Consider the following 27,561-nt stretch of genomic DNA (forward strand, 5'->3'; position numbering starts at 1 on the left):
AAATGTTTATATACAATCAGTAGCCAAATAATTAAATTATATATTGCTTGTGTTTACATTAATTTTACTTCGTAATTTACGATGTAACTACGAATCTTCCTTATGTGTATAGCCCTGCTCTCCCTTACACTTAGTCCTAAATACCCCCTAATCAAGGCTCTACTTTATAAAAAAATACAACTAACAACCTCAAGAAGCTGTTTGGGAGAGTAGTTTGGTTGGATAAGTATAACAAACATGCACAGTATAAAATAGTTTATTAAAATATATGCTAAAATAAGTCTCATTGGTTAAATTCATAGACTATAGATTCCAAGTATAAATCACATTAACTTTTGGTCCAGGTGAGTCTGATAAACTGGGGTTTGGACTGTTTCTTCACAAAAAATATAAAAAATGGTGCTGGCATTGAACTCAAAATAGTTCTTAAAAAAAGCAGTGTACCTAGTGATTTAGCATATTCCCAATTTGCAAAATAATTTAGAAAGTCACATAAATTACTTTTTCCAATAATGGTAGCTATTTTCAAACACTTCAGTCTGCTTAGCTCAGCTCGAGTGTGTAAGTTTCAAAACTAGTCAAGAATATTCATGTTTTCATTTCATACACTAATCATTATATTTAAATTCAGAATGTTTTTTGATTGCGAATATTGTATTTGTCTTATAAATTATAAGTAAACCACTTTTATAGCTCTTCCTTTATGCTACTATGAACATTTTTGTTTCCTATTTTTGTTTTCAAATTATGATGGATTTAAGAAGTTTTACTTGATCAAAAAACTATAAAACTACTTTAAACAGTTTTGCTTTACCTTTGTTGAATAAGTGAGCAAGAAGTGTTATATCTGTTATATGTAGCATTAACTTCCCTATGTGTTTATTGAGTTCTACCAGAATGAAAAAAATAAAACAACAATAAAAATGTCAAATGTTGACCCATCTTTACAGCAAACTCATTCAGTCTCAAATTAGTCAAAATATCAAGTCGCTGTGTCCTAACAAATAAAAAACCAACTGTTTCTAACAGGATAACACTTCAGCATCTATAGTCGATAGTTAAAATGCTCAAATAGAGACAAATATCTGGTATCTCTCCAGTACCCAAGCTACAAGAAGCCAAGCGAAAACTCCATTAACATTCATCGAGAGTAGTTCTCCATGGTTTGTAACGTCACTAGGCTTCCAACTCCAAGGGAACGTGTGTTTCAGAAGAATATGCCCGGTGTAGAGAAGAATAGCGTTCATCCCTACCAACATAAACAGTAGTCAATGGTCAGTTTGTTTAGCATAATAATTTACATGAAGGCTGGATAAAAATTCAAAAATTGCCAAGGTTTGCAGTACAAGGAAATTAAAAACTAATCACGTTCATTTACAGAACCTAGCCAAACACACCATTTGTAAAATCAGCCATACAACAAGTACTCTTTATCTATAAGAAAATTATAGACTCCCTTTTGAGATATTTTAATTTATTGGGTTGATTTAACAATAGGCAATGATTAAGTTGGCTTAGTCTGGTGACAAGAGAGGATTTCTAGGGAAAATAGAGTTGATGGTAAAGAGGAAAGGAGACCTACAGGAAACACAAGTAAGTGAGCAAGAAGTGTTATATCAGTTATATGTAGCGTTGATGATAGTGGCAGCAGTCTTTTCTAAAAAAAGGAACTATAGAAGCAAAAAAGAAGATGGAGAGCCAGCCCTAGTTAACAGTTAGACAGGAGAAAACCAAAATGTAAGATATTATATTAATGTAGTTATAATCCCAGACACACAGGATACAATATTGAATTATATGAAATATAAAACTACCACAGTTTTGGGTAGTGCAAAAAACAATGAAGAACATTACAGATGATTAACTCTTTGAGCTCCAAAGGATAAACTAGATTGAATGACAAGAATGAAATATTTTGTACAACATAGATATAAATTAAAAATTTCATTAATTGTGGTTAGGTTATATATTACTATTCCTATAAAAATATCCTATTATACTATAATACTCTGTTTCCTTATGAAAAATATAGATATACAATATAGTCATAGTCAGGAATCTTTATACATAAATATACATGGTTGTACATGAATAGTGTCAAATCAATTAAAAACTAACGCTTAAGACTAAGATAAAGCCGTTTATAGTATTTTTGACTAGTAATTGGCGGTCTTGTAAAAATTGTTATACAATTTTTAATCGATTATGCAAACTGCGGCTAAATACAGAGACATTTTTGAATGTGTCAGTGCTGTTTTCAGTGGTCAAATAAAAAATAAACACTCACCTGCAGACTTAAACATTCCTCCCGTACACCAGCGACAGTGGTCGATCAGGAGGAAGGCGAGGGTGAATACAAGAAAGGCGAAGGATGACGTGAGAAGAGCGTAGGAGACTGACCACAGCTGTTTGTTGACGGGAATCAAACCTCCTTCTACAGACCAACCGCAGAGGAAACCAGCAAACAGACCCTGAGTGAGAAAAAAATCTAATCAAAAGATTTTTGTAAAAAAATTAAAATCAAATTATCTGACTTTTTAATGTGACAATTTGAAATTTTTCGACAGGAAATAAACTATTACCGTAGGTGGTAAGAACTTGACTTGGACTGATTCTTTTCTTGTAAATATTGAACCTAGTTTTTTTACTTTTATATATTTTTATTCAAACCCCTATGTTTTTATAATCAAAGCTTTGAAGCATTCTACTCTTCCAATAATTGTGAAGACCCGCTACCAGTCAACATCACAAAACGTACATAGCTTGAATGACAAATCTTAAACAATTGAACATTTTTAAAAAGATCTTACGGTGATGAGAGCCCAAAACAGCCAACGTAGAGAGCGAGATACGGTGGAGTTATAACTGAGGATAATATAACCAGCTTGAACACCCAAGTAGACCGTCAGGCATGTTGTCAGGGTCCCAAGAATACCTGAAACAGATCAATATACAATAACTAATATCAAACATAATAAGATCCATAGCTTCTTTTAATACAAGGCTGCTGCGTTGGTGTGCGACATCACATCAGCCAGACTTTTACCATGGTAATAACAATAATAAGTAATAACAACGTGTAAACATAAACATAAATAACTTTTTTATCAGCATCGTACATGTTATTAAATTACCTGAAGGCTCAGAAAATACGTCAAATCAAACTTGTAATAATATATTTACACTTGTACTGTTTACTCACAAGACGAATCCAATTCACCTTTTGTGCCTGATGATGATTGGATTGGAGTGTTCAATCGATCACCACTTCCACTCTTTTATGTTTTTAATGTTTTGTGAGTAAACAGTATAAGTTTAAATAGATTATTACAAGTGTTGTTTGACGTACCTTCTATGCTTTCAAAATAAACATTGAACAGAAGCTCTATTATGAATTAGTGCAACAGCTGTTTTGGTAGACGTGATAGGCATTGCCACTTTAGTCTCGCTGGGACCAGGATAGACCCCGCCAATGATTTTACAGATATCAATATCACAGCCAATTAACTAAAACTTATGATACCTAAATTAGAATACAAGACTTGCTGCATACAAAAATGGATTGAGAAAAAAACCACGCCATGACTAGCTTTTTGAGTTTTTTTGTTGATACATTATTTTATCTGACTGACAATTTATTAAATAAATAGCTACCTACACCTTTTTCCACGAATGAGAAAGTTCTGTGATTTATGTATTAATTCTAGGACATGTTTTTTAATCCGTTATTAATTTGTTATTTTCGTTATATTTTGTTATTTATTTATTCATTCACCTCGCTCCAAGTTTGGTCCTATGAAAAGTTAGCTTGTAAGTTTTAATATTTAAAAGTTCTTTAATCCCAACTATTTGATCTAACTACAATTAACTACTTGTATTCATGATTTTTATTCATTTATAATTCATAGTTGATGATTGACAACATCATACGCAACACAAATGCTATTTAACAATAGAAATATTGAATATAGGAAAAAACTTACCTTCAGGGTCAAACGGAACATTAGTATGATAGACCCTTTTGACAGGACCGCGCGGATAAAGATGAGCATCTCCAAACACCTGGCTGTCAATGTATCTGTCGGAACACACCAAAGTTAAAAAAAGTGTAACCTATTCAACGTTTTAACTGAGTTAACTAAATGTGGTTTTGGCACTTCGGTATTTTCATTTGTGTTGCACTCTTAATATTTAGGTATTGATAAGATTTCAAAGTATAACACATTAATGTAAATTCTTGGTTTTTGAGTAATCAGTGATCACCGTAGTGTGGTTAGACTTGTGAAAATACTGGCGTATGTTTGTGTTACATCGGTGCAGTAATCCAACTTAGGGCTACACAATTCAACTTAAGTTGTAACTTGTCTCAAGATGGGTTGCAGCAAAGCGTTTTGAAACTTTGGTTAGTCTAAGTAAAAATAAAAAAGGCTAATCAAAACATCAACTTGAATTCAAATCACGGAAGACCTAAAATAATCATGAAAAGTTATAGCCATGGGAAGGACCTAACTCATTACATTGACCAGGCTAGCAGCAGCAAGTTTAATACAATGAACCACTGCCAGCCGGGGGCTCCTTTGGACGTCATTGTGGAATCCAGGGAAATCAAAAAGCTGTCAGATAATGATTTTGTTGTTTTAATTGGTGGCACTAATAATATTACAAAGACGACTACGAGAAACTCTGAAGGATTCATAAAATCATTCAAAAACCAGTTTAATGAAGTACTGGTGCATCTGGAACATACCAACGTTATCTTATCAACACTACCTTATAGGTATGATTTGAGCGCTACCAGCCAGGAGAATAAATTAGTTAAAGAAACAAATTTCACTGTCAGACATCTTGCGTATGAGAAACCCAACATCAAGCTCTTGGATTTCTAGACTCTTAAAAGACGCTTCCACACCAGACATGGCCTACATTTTGATAAAAGTGGGAAAAGGTATACATCTAAACAAATTCTTATACTAACAGAGAATTCCAACAACAGAAACCCTTCCTGTAGCACCTTGGACTCAACCGACCCACATGTTTCAACCTTATCTTCGCCAGCAGAAATAGTTAATGCAAACATACCAGACCCTTTGAATAGAACATCTTCTACAGAATTTTTTCTTGAGGACAACACTTTCCTGTTGCAAATAATTGAAGCTGAATTGAGATGCAATGAAATGAAATGAAATGAAATATGCTTTATTGTCTTTTGAATTTGTACAAATCATCGACAATGTCAAGATACAGCTAAAATTATAGCATAGTCAGGTAATTAATTAATAAAATACTTATAGCTAACTTAACAAAGGGAGACATATTATAATACATATTCTAAATGAATAATTACAACTGAAGAATCTTATTCTTAAAAAAATCTTCCAAACTATAAAATGGGTTATTGGTCAGCCAACAATAAAATTTACTTTTGAAATCCTTTATATTGTGTAATTTAATTATGGATTCAAGAAAGTTGTACACTTTAAGTGATAAAACTATGTGACTATTTAGGGGCGGTTTGGGAGCTCGAGCCCAGCTAGTACGCGCCTAGTGTTAGACGCGCCTAACTTTAGTCCCAGGACAAGAAACCAGGCTTGGGAGCTCGCGCCTAAGTTGAAATGGTCGTAGATCAAGTATAGTCGCGCCTAAGTTGCAGCGCAGCTAGATGGACAGGGAATCGCGGGGAATTCAGGTTTTGACGTTGGCAACGGCCACTGCAGAGCACGTTACCGTTGACAACAACAAACGATGAACAATTGAAGATGGATACAATTTTATCTTGGTATATCAACGGTGGCTAATTAGTAGACTATGGTTTAAGTTTCTGCATTGTACCATTACAAAAATTTAGTTTTGTAAGATCGTTGATTTACATCTCAATGACGGCTATGTTTTATATCTGGTACTACACCTTATAAATACGTACAGAGCAGCATAGGCTTCTGAAAATCAATATGATTTCTTTCAGAGATCAAAAACATTTAGGTAACCTAATCATTTAACAAAGATTACCCTGTGTGTGGAACGGTAACATCTGAAACTCGGTTTCATGCAATAAAAAGTTTAAAAATTAAACGGCAATTGCCCTGTATAATATATGGGTATTGACGGAAATAAAATAAAAAGTATTTTAAGTAATTGCGGAGGTTATGATAGTGTGAAGCAAATATATATCTGTCAACACTTACAAAAAAATTGTTGTAAATTTTAAAAATTTTAAACATGGCACTCTTTTATCTAACTTTCCTATAATAGTGAAGTAGCTATTACCATAGGTAGCACTTAGTTCCGGGACCGATATACTTTTCCATTTTAATGTCCCTAGAGGCCAAAAACATGCCCTATTCGTTCGTCCCAATTCGTTCAAATGTTTATATATGTATAGCCCATACATTATATACACGTCCATGAACTTGACAAATTGAGTAATTTTTGTCTGATTTTGATAAAATTTGGCATGAAAGTGTAAGGCGCGATGAACCCTAATAAGTTCGCGAACCAGCATGATCAGACCATGTGAACCCGGGGTTTTATGGGATAAAAATAGTTTTCTTCTCAATTTTAACCCCTAAAACATGAATCTTTATATTTAAAATATTTTAAAGAGTATAAAAAAACAAATTAGTATCTTAAAATGTTTTATACGGTTATTGGCTACAGAGACTATTCAAAAATCGTAAATTTAAAACTCCCATGTGATTCTCGTGGAGAATAAGTTAACTGTTGTAGTTTCGTAGTTTATGGATATATTTTGATGAATCTTGACAAATTTATTTATCTATATATATAAAAGGCAAAGCCCTCACTGACTCACTCACTCACTCACTCATCACTAATTCTCCCACTTCCCATTTACCTAGGAGGCTGAAATTTGGTACACTGATTCTTTAGGCATTAAATAGGAAAACTAAGTGGTTTTTATTCTGATCGGGCTCTCGGGCCCCGCCCCAGTGGCTCTGGAGTTTCCCATGTTAACCTTATGAGTACTCATATTTAAATGGAATTAATGTATCTTAACAGCTGTTTCAATTAAACAAGTTGGTTCTGTTCTATGATGTGCAATAGCATTAAAGTTACAAGGATTACCAACAGGGTTCAGCACTATTATTCTTTTTTAAATTTATGACAACAGCTAATTTGCAACCAAAAGGTGAGTGAGCGTAGCGAACGAACTTCAACCCGGAGGCGAGTTAGCGTAGCGAACGAGCTAACCTGAAGGCAAGTGAGCGCAGCGAACGAGCTAACCTGAAGGCAAGTGAGCGCAGCGAACGAGCTCCAACCTAAAGGTGAGTGAGCGTAGCGAACAAACTTCAACCAGGACGTGATTGAGTCATGCGAACGAGCTCACTTATGAAGTAAAACGGGGCAAAGCCCGCGGGTACAGCTAGTTTTATATAAAACTGTTAATATTTTGGTAAAAAACACACTTTATTGCCTCCCTGTAGTAGCATACCTACACGTAGGTAGTTTTAGTTACTTGTTAAACCTAAAGCTATTTAAATAAATTTAATTGAAAGTCCTATTAGGTTATTGGATATTCGCTTAGTCTGTAGGTTTTCTGTGGCGGGACTATTGATATACTGTATATATTTTCTTATACTCCAAATAATCTAGGTACTACATTTTGATGTAACTAGCACTTGTCAATGACACTGAACTGAGCTCAATCACAACGCAATAAAAAGAAAATTATTATGACTGTGAGCTTTTTGCAGTTTTTTTTTGTTTTGTTTATTATCTCTTCACTCTTTCGTAAGGGGTGAGTGGGGGAGGGGGGTATGTAAGCGGTTGCAATTTTTTTCCTAGCTAATAAAATATTTATAATTAAGGTAAGGTTGCTTATAACCAAACTCTCAGTTGAAATAAATTATATTCAGGCTCCATATTTTTATTGAAGTTAACAGTAAAAACAAAAACAAAATAATATTTCGTTAAATTACTTCCCGCAAGATGTTTTTTTTTTATTTTGAACAACAGAAACCTAAAAAAAAACTTTTATCAAATACACTTTGAGGGTAATGAAATTGTTCGGAATTTAATAACGAATTCCAATATAACATTATTTTACTTAATATGTAAACAATTAACTTGCTAATGAGCTAATACCGGCATGATGTCGACTTAGACCTGCCCCCTGGCAGGACTAAAGTTGGGGACTAAACTCACTGATTTTTATGACGAAAACATATCTCTTAGTCCCGAAATTGGTCTCCCAAACCCACCGAGACTATCTCTTAGGCTGGCGCCTAAGTCTACTTGACTCCCAAACCAACAATATTTAGGCGCGAGATTATCCCTGCACAAGTTAGGCGCGCGCCTAACTGATCCCGAGCTCACAAACCCGTTTTCGAGGCGGCAGCCTAAAATACCGGAAATATCCGGATTTAGTCGCGGACTAGCGCTAATACCGAGCTCCCAAACCGCCCCTTAGAGTTTTACTTAAACGATGGAATTCTATTGAGGTATGGTTCTTATTTCTGGTATTATGATCATGAGTATGGTTTCTAAATTTTAAAAGATGTTGATTTTCCAAGATATAAACTATTAAGTCATAAATATAAACGTTAATAATAGTAGGGATTTGAAGATTTCTAAAAAGTGGTTTGCTGTGGTCTCTTGAGCCTTTATTAGAGATAACTCTAACCGCTTTTTTTTGCCAAACAAGAATTTCCTCTACCCTAGCACAATTGCCCCAAAAAATTAGCCCATACCTGAAAATGGATTGAAAATATGAAAAATATGCTGTTCGGACATAATTTAATGGAATGCATTTTTTCAGACGACCTAGTAAAAATATTACACGATAAAGTCTGGTATTTAAATAGTCTATATGAGAATCCCATGTTAGCTGACTATCTACATATATTCCCAAAAACTTTGCTGAAAAAACTTTACTACCCTTATCACTGTTCTCAAACAACTCTCTTGAATTATAATTTAAGGAAAATGTCAATTTTTGTGATTTTTCTTTGTTAAGCAAAAGTCCATTACTATGAAACCAATTTTGTGCATTATTTAATGTTTCATCAGCCAATTTTTCAAGTTCTTTATAGTTTTTACTAGTAGATAAAAAGGTAGAGTCATCTGCGTACAGAATGGTTTTACAATTAACAGAAGAGGGTAGATCATTTATATAGATTAAGAAAAGAAGGGGACCAAGGACTGAACCCTGTGGCACTCCCCACTCGACTGACACTTCATCTGACCATCTTCCTTTTATACAAACTGATTGTTTCCGATTTTGCAAGTAGCTTCTTAAAAAAGATAATGGAGGGCCATCAAATCCATAGTACTGTAATTTAGAGATGAGAATATTACTGTCAACAGAGTCAAAAGCTTTACTGAGGTCACAGAAGGTGGTCTGAGCATAAGTTTTATTTTCGAAAGAGAGATGAACTTGCCTGACTAGATCGTCCAATGCATTGAGAGTGGATTTTCCCTTTCTAAAACCGTATTGGTTGTTGTTCAAGATGTTGTTTTTTTCAAAATAATTTCTGATTTGATCGTAAATAAGTATTTCTATTAGTTTTCCCAATACAGGTATAATTGAAACTGGTCTGTAGCTCTGAGGTTGGTCCTTAGGACCTTTTTTGTAAATAGGACAGACTCGAGAGACTTTGAGCAAGTCAGGAAAAACCCCTTCTGATAAAAGGTTATTTATGCATATTGCCAAGGGGTTAGCCAAACAGTCAATAATTACTTTTAACAGATTGTTTGACATATTGTACACATCCACACTAGCTGATCTTTTCATCCTTTTAGTGGCACTAAGAATATCACTAGGTGTGATGGCTGACCAACAAAATTTATTACAACTATCAATTTCATATTTTTTCAAAAAATCATTACAAGAAGTGATTATACCTGGAATTTTAATAATTTGTTTGATCTTGTCTACACTGTCAACAAAAAACCTATTGAAAGTATTTGGCTCAATTTGCAAATCAGCTGGGTTTTTTATTTCACAGTTATTCTTTATTACCTCCCATGCGGCTTTACATCTGTTATTACTTTCTTCTATGTATTTAGCATTGTTTTCTAGCTTTGCTTCATATAAAGAGTTTTTATATTGACATTTCAGTTTTAAATATTTATACCTTAGTTCAGTATTGTTCACATTTCCAGTATCTTTAAGCAAACTATACAAACACAATAGCCTTTCTTTCATTTGACCCAACTCTTTAGTATACCATCCCTTGTTCAGTTTGTTTAAATACTTAGGTTTGAATAGTTTACCTTTATTTTTATTTGGGACCATAAAATAATTAATATTGTTGATTAGTATATTAAATAAACATTGGAACTGCATATTAGCACTACTACTCTCAGACTTGGACATTAAAGATAGCCAATCATAAGTAGACAATTTAGAGACAGATGTACATGACTTTTAATAGGTAGATAAAACTGAATGGGATCTTTTGAGACTAAATGAGATGTATTATCTATAACTAATGGTTCATTCTGCATATTAACAATAATTCCATCATGGTCCGAAAAAGGAAATTTGAACAAACTTAAAAAAGAGAGCCTAGCAGATTTTTGGTTTACAAACACATTATCTAGACAGTTTGTGCCTCTAGTTGGTGAATTATTTAAATGATAAAAGTTGTACTGTTTAAATAGATTTAACAAGTTTTTTAAATTTCTTTTGCTTTTAGTAACATCAAAATTGTGGTTGAAATCACCACCGATGACAATATTATAGTTGTTCCACTGAGTTATAAAAGGTAAAAAAACATCCAAAATCCTTAAAAACTCCAAAGGTCTACCATTAGGCGAATGATACAAAGAAACAAATATAGTTTTTAAAGAATCTATAAATACGGATGAAACCTCAAAATCCAATTCCTGACAGAATTGGCTTACATCACACAATCTTGAGTTAAATTTAGTATGTACAAATATACAAGTATTCCCTCTTATATGTTTGATTCTATTGTAGGAGCTGGCACAATGAAAATTATGAGGAAAAGCTAATTTTATTTCGTCTTCCTTCAACCAGTGTTCAGAGAGACAAATAACATAAATATTTGTGTTAATTAAAAAACTCTCCAAAGCTGAAACCTTTTAAACCTTGGACATTTAAATATAAAATATTCAGACTATCATTTCGCCTTGATAAAGGTGTACCATTATGAGCAAGGACCTTGGATGTGTTAAATACAAGGACTATTTACAGGACTAGTTACAGAGAGAGTATACAGGAACACTTTTAGCACTTTCACTTGTACTCTGCTTTAGCGCCTCACAAAACGTGAGGTCGCCGGGCACTACACTTATAACTTCTCCATTCTGTGGTTCCTCCATTGAAGTTAGTGTTGGCTGGTCAGACAGAGCCGCAGTGTCGTCCGTCGGTTCCAGGGCAGGAGATGGCAGGAGGGCTGTCATAGGTGGTGTGACAGTGTGGCAGTTTTCTTCCGTTGCATCAGACAAGTTCATTGTTTCTTTCTCTTGATTTAGTTGATGCCGATGGATAAAAGTCTTTATTTGGTTGTTAAATTCATTGTGTGATAAACCATTTCTCAACTTTCTCAATGATTTTTGGAAGTACGACACAATGGTGACTTTTGCTCCTGTTTCGTTTTGAAAAGTTGTAAGGTTATTTAAGAAATCAGCCAAGGATATATTGTCTCTAACACAACCAACTGGCGAACAAATCAGATGTGTTAGGTTCTGTTCCTTAAAATGTGTTGTCAATTCCTTAAAAGCAGCATAATAGTCCTTTATATTTGGTTTTCCATTATAGTTATCTTTTGTAATTAGGCTGTACACGGTAGCACCCGGTTTCTGGTGTTGAGCTGCCAGATGACTTGAGACACGGTGATGAGGTTCAGGTTTCCCAAAGTGATTTTTGAAAATCACTGCCACCCCTGCTGTCATGTGTCGAGGGTGATTAAAGTCTGCCGATATGCTATGTGCAAACCCAACTGATTCATGATGCCGGTATTGTGCTATAATATCAAACATTGGTTTTTCTGTCAGTGTCATTTTACATTGGTTTTGTGAATTACATTTTTGGTTTGTATTACATGAAGTTTTTACTTGTTGATTGCTGTATTGTTGAGGATCATTTGAAGGTGGCTGACAAGATCTGTTTTGGTTCAAAGACCACTGGGAGAGAGTTTTAATGACTACACGGGCCAGTTTAGCTCTGCCTCTATTGTTTATGTGGAGACCATGTGTTGTAAAATCTGCCCTAGTCAAAAAATTGAGATTAATTAAGAATGTATTTTCTAATTTTGCTACTAGTTCTATTATGTATTTATTGACTAAATTTAACTGGATGTTTTCAATGCTGTTTGGATGTCTGTCATATCTTACAGGAATCGTTGTGATGAAAACTGGTCTGATTTTATTGACAGACACCAATTTCTCCTCCAACTCTGTGAAAATGTTAGAATAATTATTATTCAGGCTGTCATTACTTCCCCCTATAACTATTAGTGGTGTGTTCAAAGTTTTTTCTATTGAGGATGATTTGATGACATCAATCAGAGTGGTATTAGGTCGTACATACCCAAACACATCTATTTTTCCATAGCTTATATTATTTATTGTGGACGCCAACATTTTCCCTTGGCTGTCTGAACACAATGTAGCTCTTATGTTATCCTCTTGTTTCTTTTGCTTTGACATATGGAGTTCAAGTGTATTATTTTTGGATTGATTTTTAGCATTGAAGTTTTTATGCTGTGTAAAGTTCTTTTATCTTTCATTTGGCAAATAAATGTCCAAGGTGATGAACACATATAAACCCCCTATCAGTCAAATTGTACAAATAAGTAGGGCTACAAACTTAGATGAAACTCTTAATCTCAGGGTTCTAGGAATGTGCCGGCTTAAAGTAGGCTTATGTGATGTTGGATAGGCATAAGCCTAATGTTCATCACAAGTTATGTACAGTTCAATTTACACTTTTGAAAAGAAGAAAGTTCAAATTTTGAATTTAGTAAAATTATAATTTAGGTAAAAGTTCAAAACGGCAAAAGCCAATAGAAATTTTGGAATGTGAGTATTTAGCAAAGCACAAGTTCAGCCCGATCTCACCCAAAAGTCCATGGCAGTCCTCTCCACAAATATACTTCCCGAGGCAAAAAATGATATGTATCAAATAATTGAGAAAAATCCCGATACTTCAAATACTATAAAGTTAAATCACCAATCAAAAGTTTTAAATAATCCTCCTGTCTTGCTTCCTCATTACTTATTCTCAATTGAAAAATCTTGATTCTTGATGTTCAATTTCATACATCTGTTTCAACAATTAGTTCACTGGTTTCTTGATGTCACTATTCACTGTTACTTTTATGATTGGTTGGTATTATATGAAGAGTATTTTAATTACATTTTTGAAAGTGAAAGAGAAAAATAATTTTGTAAAATAATTCAAACTGTATAAATAACTTCCAGTGACTATAAATTTAGCTTATTAAATAAATGACAGTGTTTGATGAGAATGTGAAATATGGAAATTTACAATAGGTGGAACCTTTTGCCCTTTTACTGCATGTAAACACATGTGATAATTTAGAGGTATTAATTTAGCTAATAGTAGGCCTAGGTATTTGGATACATAACACATGGTTTATTAACATTCAACTTAAATACAAATTCAAAAGTAAAAAATGAGGATAATTTTGGAACATCTCAGCTGTGCCGATGATTTGGGCTTTGTTTTATGAGCCACATTCCTGATCTTGAAGTTTTTTAAAGCGAGTTTAGATTGCGATTGAGATTGCCATTCCTTGTCCGATTGATCTGTCCTTGTCTCATTGATTCTTTCATCATCATCAGACTCACTTAGTAAATTAAAACGATTTTGCACATGCAGGTGTTCATTTGCCTGGGGTCTATTTTTCGTTTGACCTTTCCTACCTCTATGGAATGTCCATTCCGTATTAGTTGAAGTTTCAAGCATGACCTTATTAGAAACTTCTTTTATAACTTCCTGGTTACGATCTATGGCTCCATTGACATTTTGTATGATTTTGCTGTTTGTTTTTGGTTTTACAGAAAATACTAAGTCTTTCAGAGTATTTTTGTGTAAAGTAACATGTTGTTTGTTATGTGAGATCAAAGCAAGCTGGGCTCTTTTGGTGAGAACATCAGACTGAGAGAAGTTTGGAAGTATTTCTGTGAGGATGTTCTGTGACAAAGATGTCAAACGGCAATGCATGATAGATGTTAGTATAATTGTGGCATTTAGTATCATGTGAATACCACAATCATGCCCATTGGTTTGTGAAGGTGTCTTGATATTGATTACTGTTGACTGTTTATCAGTTGTCTGGAGTTTTCCTGCTATTATTTGAGCGTGTTTAAGGTTTACCTCACCCAATGAATCAAAATGAAAGAAAATATCTTGAATTTTATCCCACAACATAAGGCTCCAGTGTGTTCCTGACCCTCCAAGATTCTGAATACTTTCTGAATCATTAATCGGGATGAATATATAACTTTTCCCAATCAGCTCTTGAGCAGGGATTACATTTTGATACTCATTTAAGGTCTTAATTGCTACTGTTACTACAGGATTTAAAAACTGGAATTTATCATCTGCTATACTGTCCAAGGATTCAAACGAAATTCTGACTGTATCATCGGTGACCCATTGGGATTCAAGAAGGGACAATGGAATATTTAAATTATTGTCTTTCAAACTTGAGCTAGAAAGTAGATCATTACCAAGAGTAGTGTTGGTACATGAATCATTATTTTGTACTTGTAACGGACTACTAGTGGCTGAAGGCATTTCAGCGAGTAGTGCAGAATTTTCTAGTAAAATGCTATTACTGCTGTTTGTGTTTTTTGAGCTATTATCCTTTTTACTAAAACTCAATTCCATTTCTTTTATAGCAGCTTGAAGGCTTTTATTTTTGGTCGTCAAATTACAAAATCTTGATTTGTTTTCATGATATTGACATAAGTCAAGCTCTTTTACGCTAGCAGTTTCGTGTGTGCCATAAAACGTAACTTTATACTTAGGCAATTTGCTTTCAGTATCAATACTGTCAATCAAAGCTGGCCAGTGAGGATAGCCTCTTACTTTGGCAAAGACTTTGTCACCAGGGTTAAATTTAAAATTAACCCTATCATTTCTACCCATTTTAGTTAGTTAATACCAGTTTTGGTTTATAACATTTGTTTTCAATGCTTGCTTATGAATAAAAATAATATTAAATAAAATTGAAATAATCTTTAGATAAAAATTAAATAAAAATGTCCTCTATAATATATTAATAAGTCTTGATGTTTGTCATCATGTATTATCAGGTTGTATATATTATATATATATGTATTTTATTTTCTCATCACTTGTTTTATTTTATATTATTTACAAGGCCAAAATTCCAGGATCAGTTATCTAGGTAATGTACACTCCTAAGTTACACAACAAGTCCTAGATTGATAAGGAACAGGTTGTCTGTGGTCAGTCAGGGCAAGGTTCAGCAACTGACGTAAGTCTGTATAGTTTAGACACCAGTGTCTAACCTGTCCAGATCCTGTTGCAGGCGAATGGATGCACAGGATGCCAAAACCCGACAAAAATAGTGCCAATTTTATAAGTTTTTGTGATCTTCTTTGCTCCTTACTTTAATAATCAAACTGTTTCATTATGATTCCAAATATAATTTGTAATGATATAACATGCTTTGTTTCTTGTGAGTGCTCTTAATTCAGGAATAAAAGTGGTTTGAAACTATGACTGAAAACATGTGACAATTTGCATCCAATTAGTAAGTAAAACTATTTAAGATAATATTAAGTTTATTTACTGTCTCCTTGAAATAGTTATGCAGAAAAACTTGTTATAAACTGTTCTTGTATCAATATTACTTACTTTTAACACCTTTTAAAATTTGAATACCACAGTATTTCATAAATAAAATAGAGCACTTTAGAACAAGACTGATTTTTTCAAACCATTTAACAGCAAAAATCTTGCTTGAGTATTAATCTTATTTGACATACTTTCTGAGTTTACAAAAGGACTAATTATATTTTTTCATGTAAGATTACCTGGCTGCTCCTCCTGTACAGTTCGGGTAGGCTCCATGATCACCCAGGCCACCCGGACCAATGTAACCCGTGGGACACCCGGGAACCGGGTGGAACATGGTGAAATAGAGATGAACACCCATAAGAGTGAGGATGACAATCCACTGTCGCCAAGTGTCGACCAGCTCTGAGAAAGACAGCCAGCGACCGTACTGAAGACAAAATAGAGGAATGGAAACAACTTGCTGGTTAGTTTGTTTATACTTTATAAGTTTAAATGATGTAAAACTAGTATCTTTACTAACTCAAGTGTACAGTAAGCCTTCAGCAGATTTCTCTTAGATTAGCCTTAGCAGTGTCTTAGATTACTCCCCTCTAGCCTGTCAAAAAAGGTGGTCAGTTAATCTGTTCTAAAATTAAAACTTTTTGGTTTAGCCGTCATTTTCTGGAAACCAAGATACTTCCATTCATATCCGTATTTTTATAATAGATTTGAATAGTGTCTGTGAAGACCTAGCTTCGTAATAAGTTTTGTCATGTTGGCCTGATTGTACATTCATGACTCATTCTTCACAGTTTCCGATAGCCAATGTGTTGGAATATCAAGTGTCAGATTAACAGGTGTCAACTGTATTTGTAGGTCAGATCAAAATAATTAAGTGAAAGTGTATAAAAAATAACAGTTCAGCAAACTGACAAAGTAACTTCTCCAATTAGCTTAACATTATAAAATTGAACTTTTCACTACTTTTACAAGTAAAACAGTAAAAACACTTCATGAAAATGAAATCAGAGTTGTAATCTATATCTATACATATATAAAACATTTGATTGGTTTTCATGGGGAAAATAAAAAAATTGCATTAACTTTTGAACTGTAATTTTTTAAACAGCAATGAGGTTTGTAGGTTGTACTAGTATGTTTGAGGTTTAAAGGTTTTAACTTCAATTAAACTAGTTGTAGCCGTTTCCACACACTCATACATAAACCCACACATAACCACTTAAACACTACTTTTTTGGGTGCCCAAAAAAGATAATTCCACCCATAACTCAACAATTTTAACAAAAACAATGCTTTCTCCATATACTATATAGGGGGAGAAAGTAACAGTAAAATCTGTAGAAAATTACCTGCAAGCTGGGTTGTTTCTTCATGAATATCGTCTCAAGTGTCGATACAACCAGATGAGCAACCCCTAGCCGCTGCAGCACCCCGCAGAACCTCATGGTGTGGAGGTCATTGTCGTTGTGTGTGTTGAGGATCAGCCCCAGCGCGATGAGGACGGCCGCACGGCGCAGAGACACGTAGAACACATGAGTGCGCGACACACACGAGCGCAACTTGGAGCGATAACTGATCACTAGGCTGACACCCATCACCCATGCAAACCTAGAGCATAGGAGGAAGTAGAGTAATACCATCGACTACAGATAGTACTAGACATTCCAGTGGTTTTGTGTTTGAAATAATAAAATGCAACTGTTCAACAGCAGTTTCCATATTTTGTCTGGTAATATTTAAAACTCACCAGGGATATACGACATCAGCAATAGTCAATCCGTTCCACGCAGAGTGTTCAAAAAACCAAAACTTGCCGCCTCCGTAGTTAACGAAAATCATCAAGGCAATGGTAAATCTGTAAAAAACACAAATCAATTTCAGAAATAAAACCAAAGCCGGGTTTACATGATACCAGTTGGTGGGACAGTTGTCTTACCCAATTGTCATTGTGGGATATTGAATTGTCTCATTTGGTCTACTTCCGTAGACAACTGAATTTCAGGGCAGTTGGCAAGACGATTGGCCTGAAGTGTTTACACAAAGCCAATAATTTCATACCAGCAAGTTGTCTTCTGGCAATTATTGTCTCACCTACTGGCATTGTGTAAACCCGACTTAAATTTCCTTATCTCCAGATAAAATTTCCTTGTACAGGTATTAACCACCGATATCGGCATTCCTACTTATGTTATATAGTTTGTCATTTTAGAATATTTTAATATATTTGTTTGAGTGAATTGATTTATTTATTTATCAGCAGTTAGGTGGTATAGAGGACTTGGTATTCCTAACTTTGCCTTAATAAAGTCATTTTCATTTAATGTAATTTTTGTGGATTAATCACAGCCGTTTCGAAAGAAAATATATCATTGTGCTATTAATTACTCTCATATAACAGGTTGATGTTAGATAACTACAAGACAAGAGACTAATCCTTTACAAAGCTACGATAATTTAGGTAATACACCTAGTCCTCATCATTCTATTATCATTATTACAGATTACTGGGTGGTACTTTTTGGGGCTTCATTTTCAAATGTGACCATCAAATTTTCAAAACGTATCACATGAGGAACAAAAACAAAAATAAAAAATACTACACTTTGGTCACAAACTAGGCATTAACATTAAAACACATGTATGTTATCATACATTTGTGTATGGCATAAGTTTACCCTCTAAAAGTATCCAAAGCTTGAATACGTGGGGAGCTGAGTCGTCTAAGAGGCACCAGCTCAGACTGGATGAGAAGAGAGTCATCAGACGAACTGGGATTCCCCAGATCCTGCACACATAAACAAAGTAAAATTTTTTGGCAAACTGACACATAATTTCTCCCATTAGCTTTTGCGAGGTATAATGAGTTTTATGGGGAGGATAAAAAATTGCAAAAACAAACTGTTATTTTTACAATACGCTAAGGTGAGTAGTACCCTACCATTTGGTTTGTTTATAGTTAAAAGGACTAAATATACTAAATCTTTAATAAAAATTGTTAGAGCTGTTTGCGCAAAAATAGCATTTTCATGTTATTTTACAGGTTTTCTTTTTATGGAAATCACCATTAAAAGGCAAATTAAAAAATAAATAAAAAACGCCTGAAGTTACTATGGATTAGTACCCATATACCAAATTTCATCAAAATCAGACCAGAGATGTGGTCTGCAGCTTTGTTCACATACAAACCATTTCAAAAACCACTTGATTGGGTTTGGGGGACCCAAACGGATTTTTCCACCCAAAACCCAAACTTGAAAATGTTGACCAAAACAATACCGTACTTTCTCCATATACATGTATAGCCCTCTACTCCCCAGAAAGTAAAAAGGAGGAACAAAAAATAAAAAGGCTGAGAATTTATTTGCAACCACATGATGGCAAAACATAGAGAAAAAAACCTAAAACAATTGTAATTTACTTATCTAAGTGATGATACCGTAACCTTAAGTCTAATGTGAAAAACAATCTCGTGTTATAGCCTAGCATATTATCATAAACATCATATGAAAATGATGACATACTTTTGCTTTAATATACCTTAGCAGCAATCCAAAAAAGAAAACTTGCCATAATGAGCATATAAATAGCTTGTAGAGACTTTTTTACACTTACATTTCGCATGTCAATAATAGTTGCATCCCTGGAAAAAATGTTTTGTATCCATTGTGTTCTGCAAGCTGACCGAATCAATACATAGAGCAACATCAACGCTGTGAGGCCGTATATGGCCACTTCAAGTGCTGTAACAAATACAAGGCGAATTAGAATACATTTATTAATAATACTACAAGTTAGCATCTCATTGTTTTTGTAATTAACAGTATACTAAAATTATAACTATTATCGTTAAATAGAAAACTAAGGTTTTAGAAATCACAATCAAAACGATTCTCTTTTATGAATCTTTTATCTAGTGTCTAGACAAATTATAATACCCTCTACACAGCAAAACTTGCAGACTAATAGTTATTTGTGCAACTAGTGAGAAAAGTGATCAATTGACTCACTCGAGAGAAATCCTTACTCACGAGCCGTAGGCGAGTGAGGAATGGTTTCTCGAGTGAGGCAATTGTACTTTGAACTCGAGTTGCACATTATACTTTTCCTACAGTTACCATAAAAAAAAAAATTGGTGAAGAAACATAACCTATTTTTACACAGAAGTGAACTTTTAATATAACATTTAATGTGAAGTGACAAATACAACAGTACAACAGCTGACCAGCTGATTTACAGCCAGTGCTGCCAACGTATTTCGCGCGCATACGACGTTGCCGGCATGTTACGCGCTCACTATTTCGTGCCTTCACGTTGCAAATCTGGAGTGAGACAAAGTAATTAGAGTGAGACAATGTTAACATTGTCTCACTGATGAGCGAATTGGCCACTTTGCTTTCTCAAATCAGTGAGAGAACATGTACATTGTTAGGTAACTGTAGGAAAAACAAATTTCCTCTTGCCTGATGGGATTTCCACTGAAATACTGTCTTATACATGTTAGATGTATTCCCCATTATAAATAACATTTAGTATTAGCGAGGGTTAAGGTTTGCTGCTACAAAGAATGTCGTAAAGTGTTTAATGTTAATAACTTAGTATGATACAAAGAAATTGATCAAATTTGATCAAAATATGCCCATAAACGAGCAAACTACAAAAGTTTACCTATCCTCAATAAGATTAACATGCAAATTTTAAATTTATGGGGTTCATCAGTTTCTCCATAACCATTAGACATTCGATGATGCTTCAACATAATAAATTATTTGTTTTTTTAAAGCTCTACAAAATGTTTTGGAAAGAAACTCCGAAATCTTGTTTTGAGGAAATTAAATAAAAACTATTTTTATTTTTTACCCAATTAAACTCTGTTCCCATAGTCCGACCATACTTACCAAAATTATAATTCATATTTACCTAAGTAAGCGTTTTCTCCCTCATCCTCAACCGTAAAAGTGCAGTTAGTTCCGATTTTCCAGGACAAGAGCTCATGCTGATTTAGTAGAACTGTTTGGCTGAAAACACAATAAATCTTCACGATGTGATACCTCGGCTAAGCTAAATACAAAGATCTAGAAGCCTTACCAAGATCAGTCTTGCTTGGGTTGTGTTATGCAAACCAGCCAATCCTTCAGGGAAATTTGTAAGACAAAAGAAGGAAATCATCGACTATGTGCTCCATGCTCCATAATTTGGGACTTATCTAAACAAGCCGAATCATCTGTCGTTCCCTATTTGAACTTGCAATAACCAAGTGATGGTAATAACCATACATTACAAATCTTGGATCCAAAACTTCAAAATTTATTTTTGTTTAGTAAATATCAATATCCTTATACATAATACGTGAAGGAGATTTCTACGAAACACTACTCCTCCATTAGTGATTGATGGATTTTTACAAACGATGTGTCAAAACTAAGTATTTTTTGTGTGGACGCCCCTTTTCACCAATTACTGTAATAAAAGTCCTCGGGCTTTGTCTCACAGACCATCAAAATCCCAACGTATTTCTTATAAAGACAATTTACTAGCCCAGCTGTTAAATAAATCTTACTTCACTAGTGGAATTTGTCAAGTGTACCTGTCAAAGTAAAACCTCGATTAACCGCCATTCTTCTAACCGCTCATCTCGGATATACGTAATCTCAAACTTGAGTATTTCTGAATTCTTACTATAAAAAGGGGTAGCTACGCTGCAGTTTTTCAGATGTTATTTTATGAAAAATTTTTGGTGGATAAGCTAAACAGTAGGTGACGATAAGATAAAAATCACAAAAAACACACTAAACATGGAATTTTTGGAGATACCTGTTCCTTCTTTGGTACCAGAAGCAGACTCTCTGTTTTAGTTTTATTCCTAGAACCTTTAGAATCTACAACTAGGACTTAAAGAATCTACTACCAGTAGTGAAAGAAAGAGCTAGCAGCTCTTAAAATTGCATTTTAGGGTGTTTATTCCTGATTTTCATCTGTTATCGTAAGTGTGGTAAGTCTACTGTTAAACCTATCCACCACAAAATCCATTAAGTTTGGCCCAAAGCCATCTTTGCCAAAAAATATTTTTCGTCAGACTGCAGCAAAAACAGCCAGTTTAATGCTTGCGTTGCGGGTGTAAGGTAGCATTTTTTACTCTCTAGGAAGTAAAAGCGTTTTTAGCCCCTAGGGAGTAAAAATCTGCTGATCTAAACTCAGTTGTTAATTTCAATTGTAGGCCTAAACAATCCATGTATCGAAAGTATGTACCGATTGTTTGATTGATTGTACTTATTGTTCTTGTTGCCTTATGTAAACAGTTTGACATATCGATAGTATAATGTACACAATCACCATAAACAAAACAATTCAAAGCCTTAGTAGTAAACAGCTCCTTGTTTCCATTAGCTAATTAAATTGAAAACACGTTAGAAGTAGTTTTGTGAGGTTATCTTTTAATGAACACTTTTTTAGTTTGGTAACACAGTTTGTTCAAATAATGGGTGCAATATGACAAAAAATAAAGTTCATCACATGGACAAAAAGTGTCTTTTCATCACTCATTTTCCAACCTCGGCTTCGCCTCGATCTTTAAACTTGAGCTTGGATCGAAAAGAGTCACTTAAGGCCCTAGTGATGAAATATACTATTAAACCCTTTCATTGGTTATAAATGACAAAGGTGTATTTTTGGTTTACTCACTTGCAGATTGATTCGTTGCTGACTTTTCCGACTGCATAAAGAGTCAAGGGCTTCACAGCAGGTGTGACGAAACTTAGTGTGCTGGTCAATGGTACTGAGCTCCACAACTGAGGGTCACACTGGAAAAGAAAAAGGGCCAACAGTTGAAATTATACACTCTAAAATTGTTTATCAGACTTTGGTGATCAAATGGTTAAAATGATTAGGGTAAGTAAATATTAAATGAGTTAGCCTAAGCCTAAAAATGCATTTGACTGTGTTTTATCTATGATTGATTGACTAATGCGATACTCCCTGATGTGGATTAACGCCAGCAATAGAGACTATTACGGCCTTTTGCAGTACTATCCTGATAATTAGACCAATTTGTTAATTACAAGGGAAAAATGTGGTTTGGATTCTACAAGAAACTGTAGGTCCCTTAGTTGCTGAGCTGTATGGGCTATTAATTAACAGTTGTGTCTAAGGAACATGTTGGCCTTAGTCACTAACAAGACTACAAGATCGGGCCACTCATCCCACACTCATCTCCATTCATACTTGGCTTAAAATACCTACATTCGTATGATCGCCTTTTCAGAATAAATTATGAAAGTATTAATCCAACAAACCATCTACTGTACCTGATAACAATCAGATGAGAGCGTATATATGTCAACATTTTCTTCCAATTGATTTGTTATCAGTAGGCAAGCAGTGTCGTAGTTGAGTGAAGACAAATTGGACGGGCAGTTGCGGCTGGTGTCCATCTGGAATACAAGCTTCTTATCAACCTTTTCTTGCTAATTAGGCCTGTTTAATTAATTTTTCTCAAAAGAAGGCCTACTTTGCACAGTTGTGGAATTGTGAAACAAAACATTTTTGAATGATTAACTTCAATAATTAATGCAATGCATAGTTAGACATTTTTTTTCAAAAGAGACATTTCTTTATGTAATGTATCATTCTGTAATTCACAAAATATTTAGTGTGTCGTGGTTATATCTATCTTAAAATAAAGCTTTAAAACAAGAATATTCTACATGTGTTTTTTGTTGAGCCTTGCTAACACAAATTTACACAAAATAGCTTTAGATTATGCCATGCCTATGAAAATAGGTACAGTAAACTTACCTAATCTTACATAAACTTATATAGCTTACATAATTGTTAGCTTAATGATCTTAAAATGACAGTTGGGCCAAATTAGGTTGGGGTACAGTTCCGCAAAAAATCTGTGATATATTATCGATTTAAATATCAATATACCGATTTTCATTCAGTTCAATATAGCCTATCGTTTCTACAATATAATTTTTTATGTACATTGAATTGATTTATAATCTGCTTACGTTTTTATTGATGTTTAAAAAATGAAACCATCGATTGGCCTAGGGACTCAAGCAAAATCGAAATATATTTTATGAAAGTTAACCAAACAAACAATACTTAACTAAAACTTATTCACATAATTACTGCATACGGTTAGAAAATTTTCAGTTATTGAAATTAAAAAATAAGCCTAAGTAAAAAATAAAGAAACTACTTTATTAATGTTTGTTATTGTTTTTATTTATATAGGCTATCATATGGTAAAATTAAATTCGATGCGATATTTATATCAAACTGAATCATATTCTAGGCCTATATATGTTTATATTAATACGATAATAAATTGCAGGTTCTCTGCGGAACTGTAACCTAGGTTGTGAACCTCAAAACAGCTTTTACATTTTTATTTCCATTTTTTCTAACTTAAGTTAAAGCAAATCAAAGCAGATGGCTGATTTTTGGGTACCGGTGCTTTGGTATTATATGAAGGCCACCCTCATACAAAGCGCTGCGGAGGTTATGCTAGGTTGGGTTAGGCCTACCTATTATAAATATGTTTGTAGGACTTTTCTCGTTTTGTTATGAATCGAGCAATACCAGATAAGTCATACTTTCTCCCACCAAATCCCCTCCAAGTAGTCCAAGGTCAGGTCGTTGACCGGAGTATCACCTGTTTCTGGGTCTGTATCCTGAGTGATTCATTGCCGTGCACTAGGTTAGTTTTGTCTCCATAGTCCATAGTAAGTGACGTTCTTTTGAACAAAACTAGGAAAGTCCTACAAACATATTTATAATAAACCCAACCCAACAAAACTGCCGCAGCGCATTGTATAAGGGTGGCCTCCATTTAAACTCAATCCGCACCAACATCGCTGCCTTCTGGGAGGCAGAACTTAAAGGGCACTAATCGTAAGAATGTCAAATTTGGACAGTAACTTAAGGCAATTAAGGTGTATGTTCTTTCCAATTAACTTATGTAGCCTAGTTATTTTTAGTCTACAGTAAAAAAATCCCTCTAAAATAAGCGTATAATACCAAAGTACCGATTTTTGTCCATGTGTCCATTAACTTATTTACTTGGGATTTTTAATTGTTTGGAATTCAAAAGTTGAGATAGGCCTAGCTACTTTTAAGGTTGTATTGTGTTTGGGATTGTCTATCTTTATAACATCACTAGCTGGCCCGACAGACGTCGTCCTGTCCTAATGTGGTTTTATGTCAATGCTCGTTCATTTTCAAGATGAGCTCGTTCAAATTGCTCAATCACATCCTGGTTGAAGTTCGTTTGCTACGCTTACTCACATTAGGTTGGAGATCGTTCGCTGCGCTCACTCGCCTTCAGGTTAGCTCGTTCGCTACGCTAACTCGCCTCCACATTAAAGTTCTTTGGCTACGCTCACTCACCTTTTAGTTGCAAATCATCTGTTGGCATAAATTCAAAAAAATAATAGTGCTGCACCCTGTTGGTAAACCTATTAACTTTGTAATGCTATTTAACATCACAGAATCAAATTGTTTAGTTGAACCAGCTGTTCCATTTAAATTTGAGTGTGGTTTTATGTCAATGCTCGTTTATTTTCAAGATGAGCTCGTTCAAATTGCTCAATCACATCCTAGTTGAAGTTCGTTTGCTACGCTTACTCACATTAGGTTGGAGATCGTTCGCTGCGCTCACTCGCCTTCAGGTTAGCTCGTTCGCTACGCTAACTCGCCTCCACATTAAAGTTCTTTGGCTACGCTCACTCACCTTTTAGTTGCAAATTATCTGTTGTCATAAATTCAAAAAAATAATAGTGCTGCACCATGTTGGTAAACCAATTAACTTTTTAATGCTATTTAACATCACAGAATCAAATTGTTTAGTTGAACCAGCTGTTAAGATTCTTTAATTCCATTTAAATTTGAGTACTTTAGTATTTGATGTACACTCATAAGGTTATTAACATGGGAAACCCCAGAGCCTCTGGGGCGGAGCCTTTTTGACGGATCTGCACCAAACTTCACACAAACCATCCTTGAATAATGCTTAATAATGCCTGAAAGTTTCATTACAATCTGTCAAGCGGTTTCAGAGTCCATACAGGACAAACAAACATACATTGGATTTTATATGTATAGATGGTTTTGGGCACTACTCCTGAGGCAGCGGTGGATAGAGAAGAGTGGAGAAGCATCGTTGGCGAGGCCAAAAACCTTCTGAGGTTTCAATGGCCAAGGTAAGGTAAGGTAAGATGGTAACTTAAGGCCATGAAACTTAGCCTATATAAACTGAAGTAGGCCTAATGGTATAGCATCTTCCTACAGCAGGATTTAGGTCTATAAACTTAGGTGTACAATTTATCTAGCAAAGCTTAGATCTAACCAGGCCTGACTAACTTATGCTTATTTAACTTAGAAGGATAATTTGAGGGCGATAAATATCTCTAGGGAATTATTCTATAAAAGATGACTAGGTTAGGCCTATGTCTAATTATAGGTAAGTTAACATAGATCATTGTATACAGAAGTTAGGCTAACTAACTAAGTTAGGATAGGCTAATTCAACCTAGTCAACATAGGCCTAATAACTAGGTTAACTTCACAGATCTGGCTTTAAGTTGGGTAGGTACAGTTTCTTAACTGGGCTATGCTAATATAGATTGAAACTATAGAATTGGAAATATTGATTACCGGTAATAATCAATATTTTTAAATATGTCTATTATAAAATTAAACTATCATAACCTTACCTAACCAACCAAACTTGCTGATGGTGAAAAAATCGCATGAAGGTTTACTAACTTAATCGAATCGATAGTTTCAATCGATATTACCATAGCCCAGTTAAGAAACTGTACCCTTTAAGTTTACCACGAAGAAGATGGTTGACAGCTTAAGTTATTTTATGTTGTACAATATCTTTTGAACTCCAAGCAGTTTAGTTAGATTTATTAGTTATGTTTAGGAGTCTGGATAGTACTTAAATTCAATTAATACATTGATCTGTGAATGGGACTTCATCTGGCACCTATCAATTCAAGTTATTGATGGTTTTAAAGAAGTTAAAACCTTTTAAGTAGACTACTGTAACTAATTGTTAGCAGTAGGCCTAAGAAATGTGTACTTAATTACACTCTCCGGCTTAAAAGATAAGTAGGCCTATTTGAAAAATCATCAATAATTTTAATTCCGTAGCCATTAAGATGGTTAAGCTGTGCAATGAAATCATGGAATGATGAAAGAACAAACGGGGAACTTAAGATACATAACACGATTTCAGATTATTCCTATAGATAAGATGCCAAAAAATAGGAAAACTGTCAACTACACAATCCTTACCTTAACTTTGGAGTTGTCAACTAAAGTCAAATTTAAAAAACAATGCTAGGACTAGTATGTAGCATTTTGCTAAAATTTCATAACTACTGAGATTTTAGTGATGGAAAATCATAAAACACTTCACTCTTTGGCGAATGAATGCCATTCAAGAAAAAGAGAATTTCAACTGGAACTGAATAAAATGAAATGAAAATTCCATTAAAACAATACAAATAGAAAATTATGACAGAGAGAGACTGGTATTTGAAAACAGCTGTTCTATCATTACCAGCTGGTACCTACCAAGTTACCAACCAATCGCAACACCAACTTTTCTGACATATAAAAAAGCAATTCATTAGGATATAGTGAAGCATTGATTATGTATATAAAACAAAATATAAGTTTCATGTCTACATTATAGGCGTTATAGCATTATTGTTATAGTTGATGATCTTTCCACTAAAATAAAATATATTTAAAAATATAATTAC

General features: G+C 34.3%; 1 protein-coding gene across 1 annotated transcript; it reads right to left on the reverse strand.

Annotated features, from left to right (window-relative positions):
* Positions 1-240: 240 nt before the first annotated feature.
* Positions 241-27,324, reverse strand: LOC129005033 (heparan-alpha-glucosaminide N-acetyltransferase-like). The gene is made up of 13 exons (XM_054433788.1): positions 27,089-27,324; positions 23,083-23,208; positions 22,460-22,578; positions 20,699-20,796; positions 19,394-19,521; positions 18,457-18,566; positions 17,529-17,636; positions 17,131-17,389; positions 16,018-16,208; positions 3,984-4,078; positions 2,811-2,935; positions 2,288-2,471; positions 241-1,249 (listed from the first exon to the last, which is right to left on the reverse strand). The coding sequence occupies exons 2-13, from the start codon at positions 23,206-23,208 to the stop codon at positions 1,068-1,070; spliced, it is 1,725 nt and encodes a 574-aa protein (XP_054289763.1). The 5' UTR covers positions 27,089-27,324; the 3' UTR covers positions 241-1,067.
* Positions 27,325-27,561: the final 237 nt, after the last annotated feature.

This window comes from Macrosteles quadrilineatus, unplaced genomic scaffold (genome assembly GCF_028750875.1).
Source record: "Macrosteles quadrilineatus isolate MER2022 unplaced genomic scaffold, UCM_ALF_1.0 Scaffold_14__1_contigs__length_3811126, whole genome shotgun sequence".
Classification (NCBI taxonomy): domain Eukaryota; kingdom Metazoa; phylum Arthropoda; class Insecta; order Hemiptera; family Cicadellidae; genus Macrosteles; species Macrosteles quadrilineatus.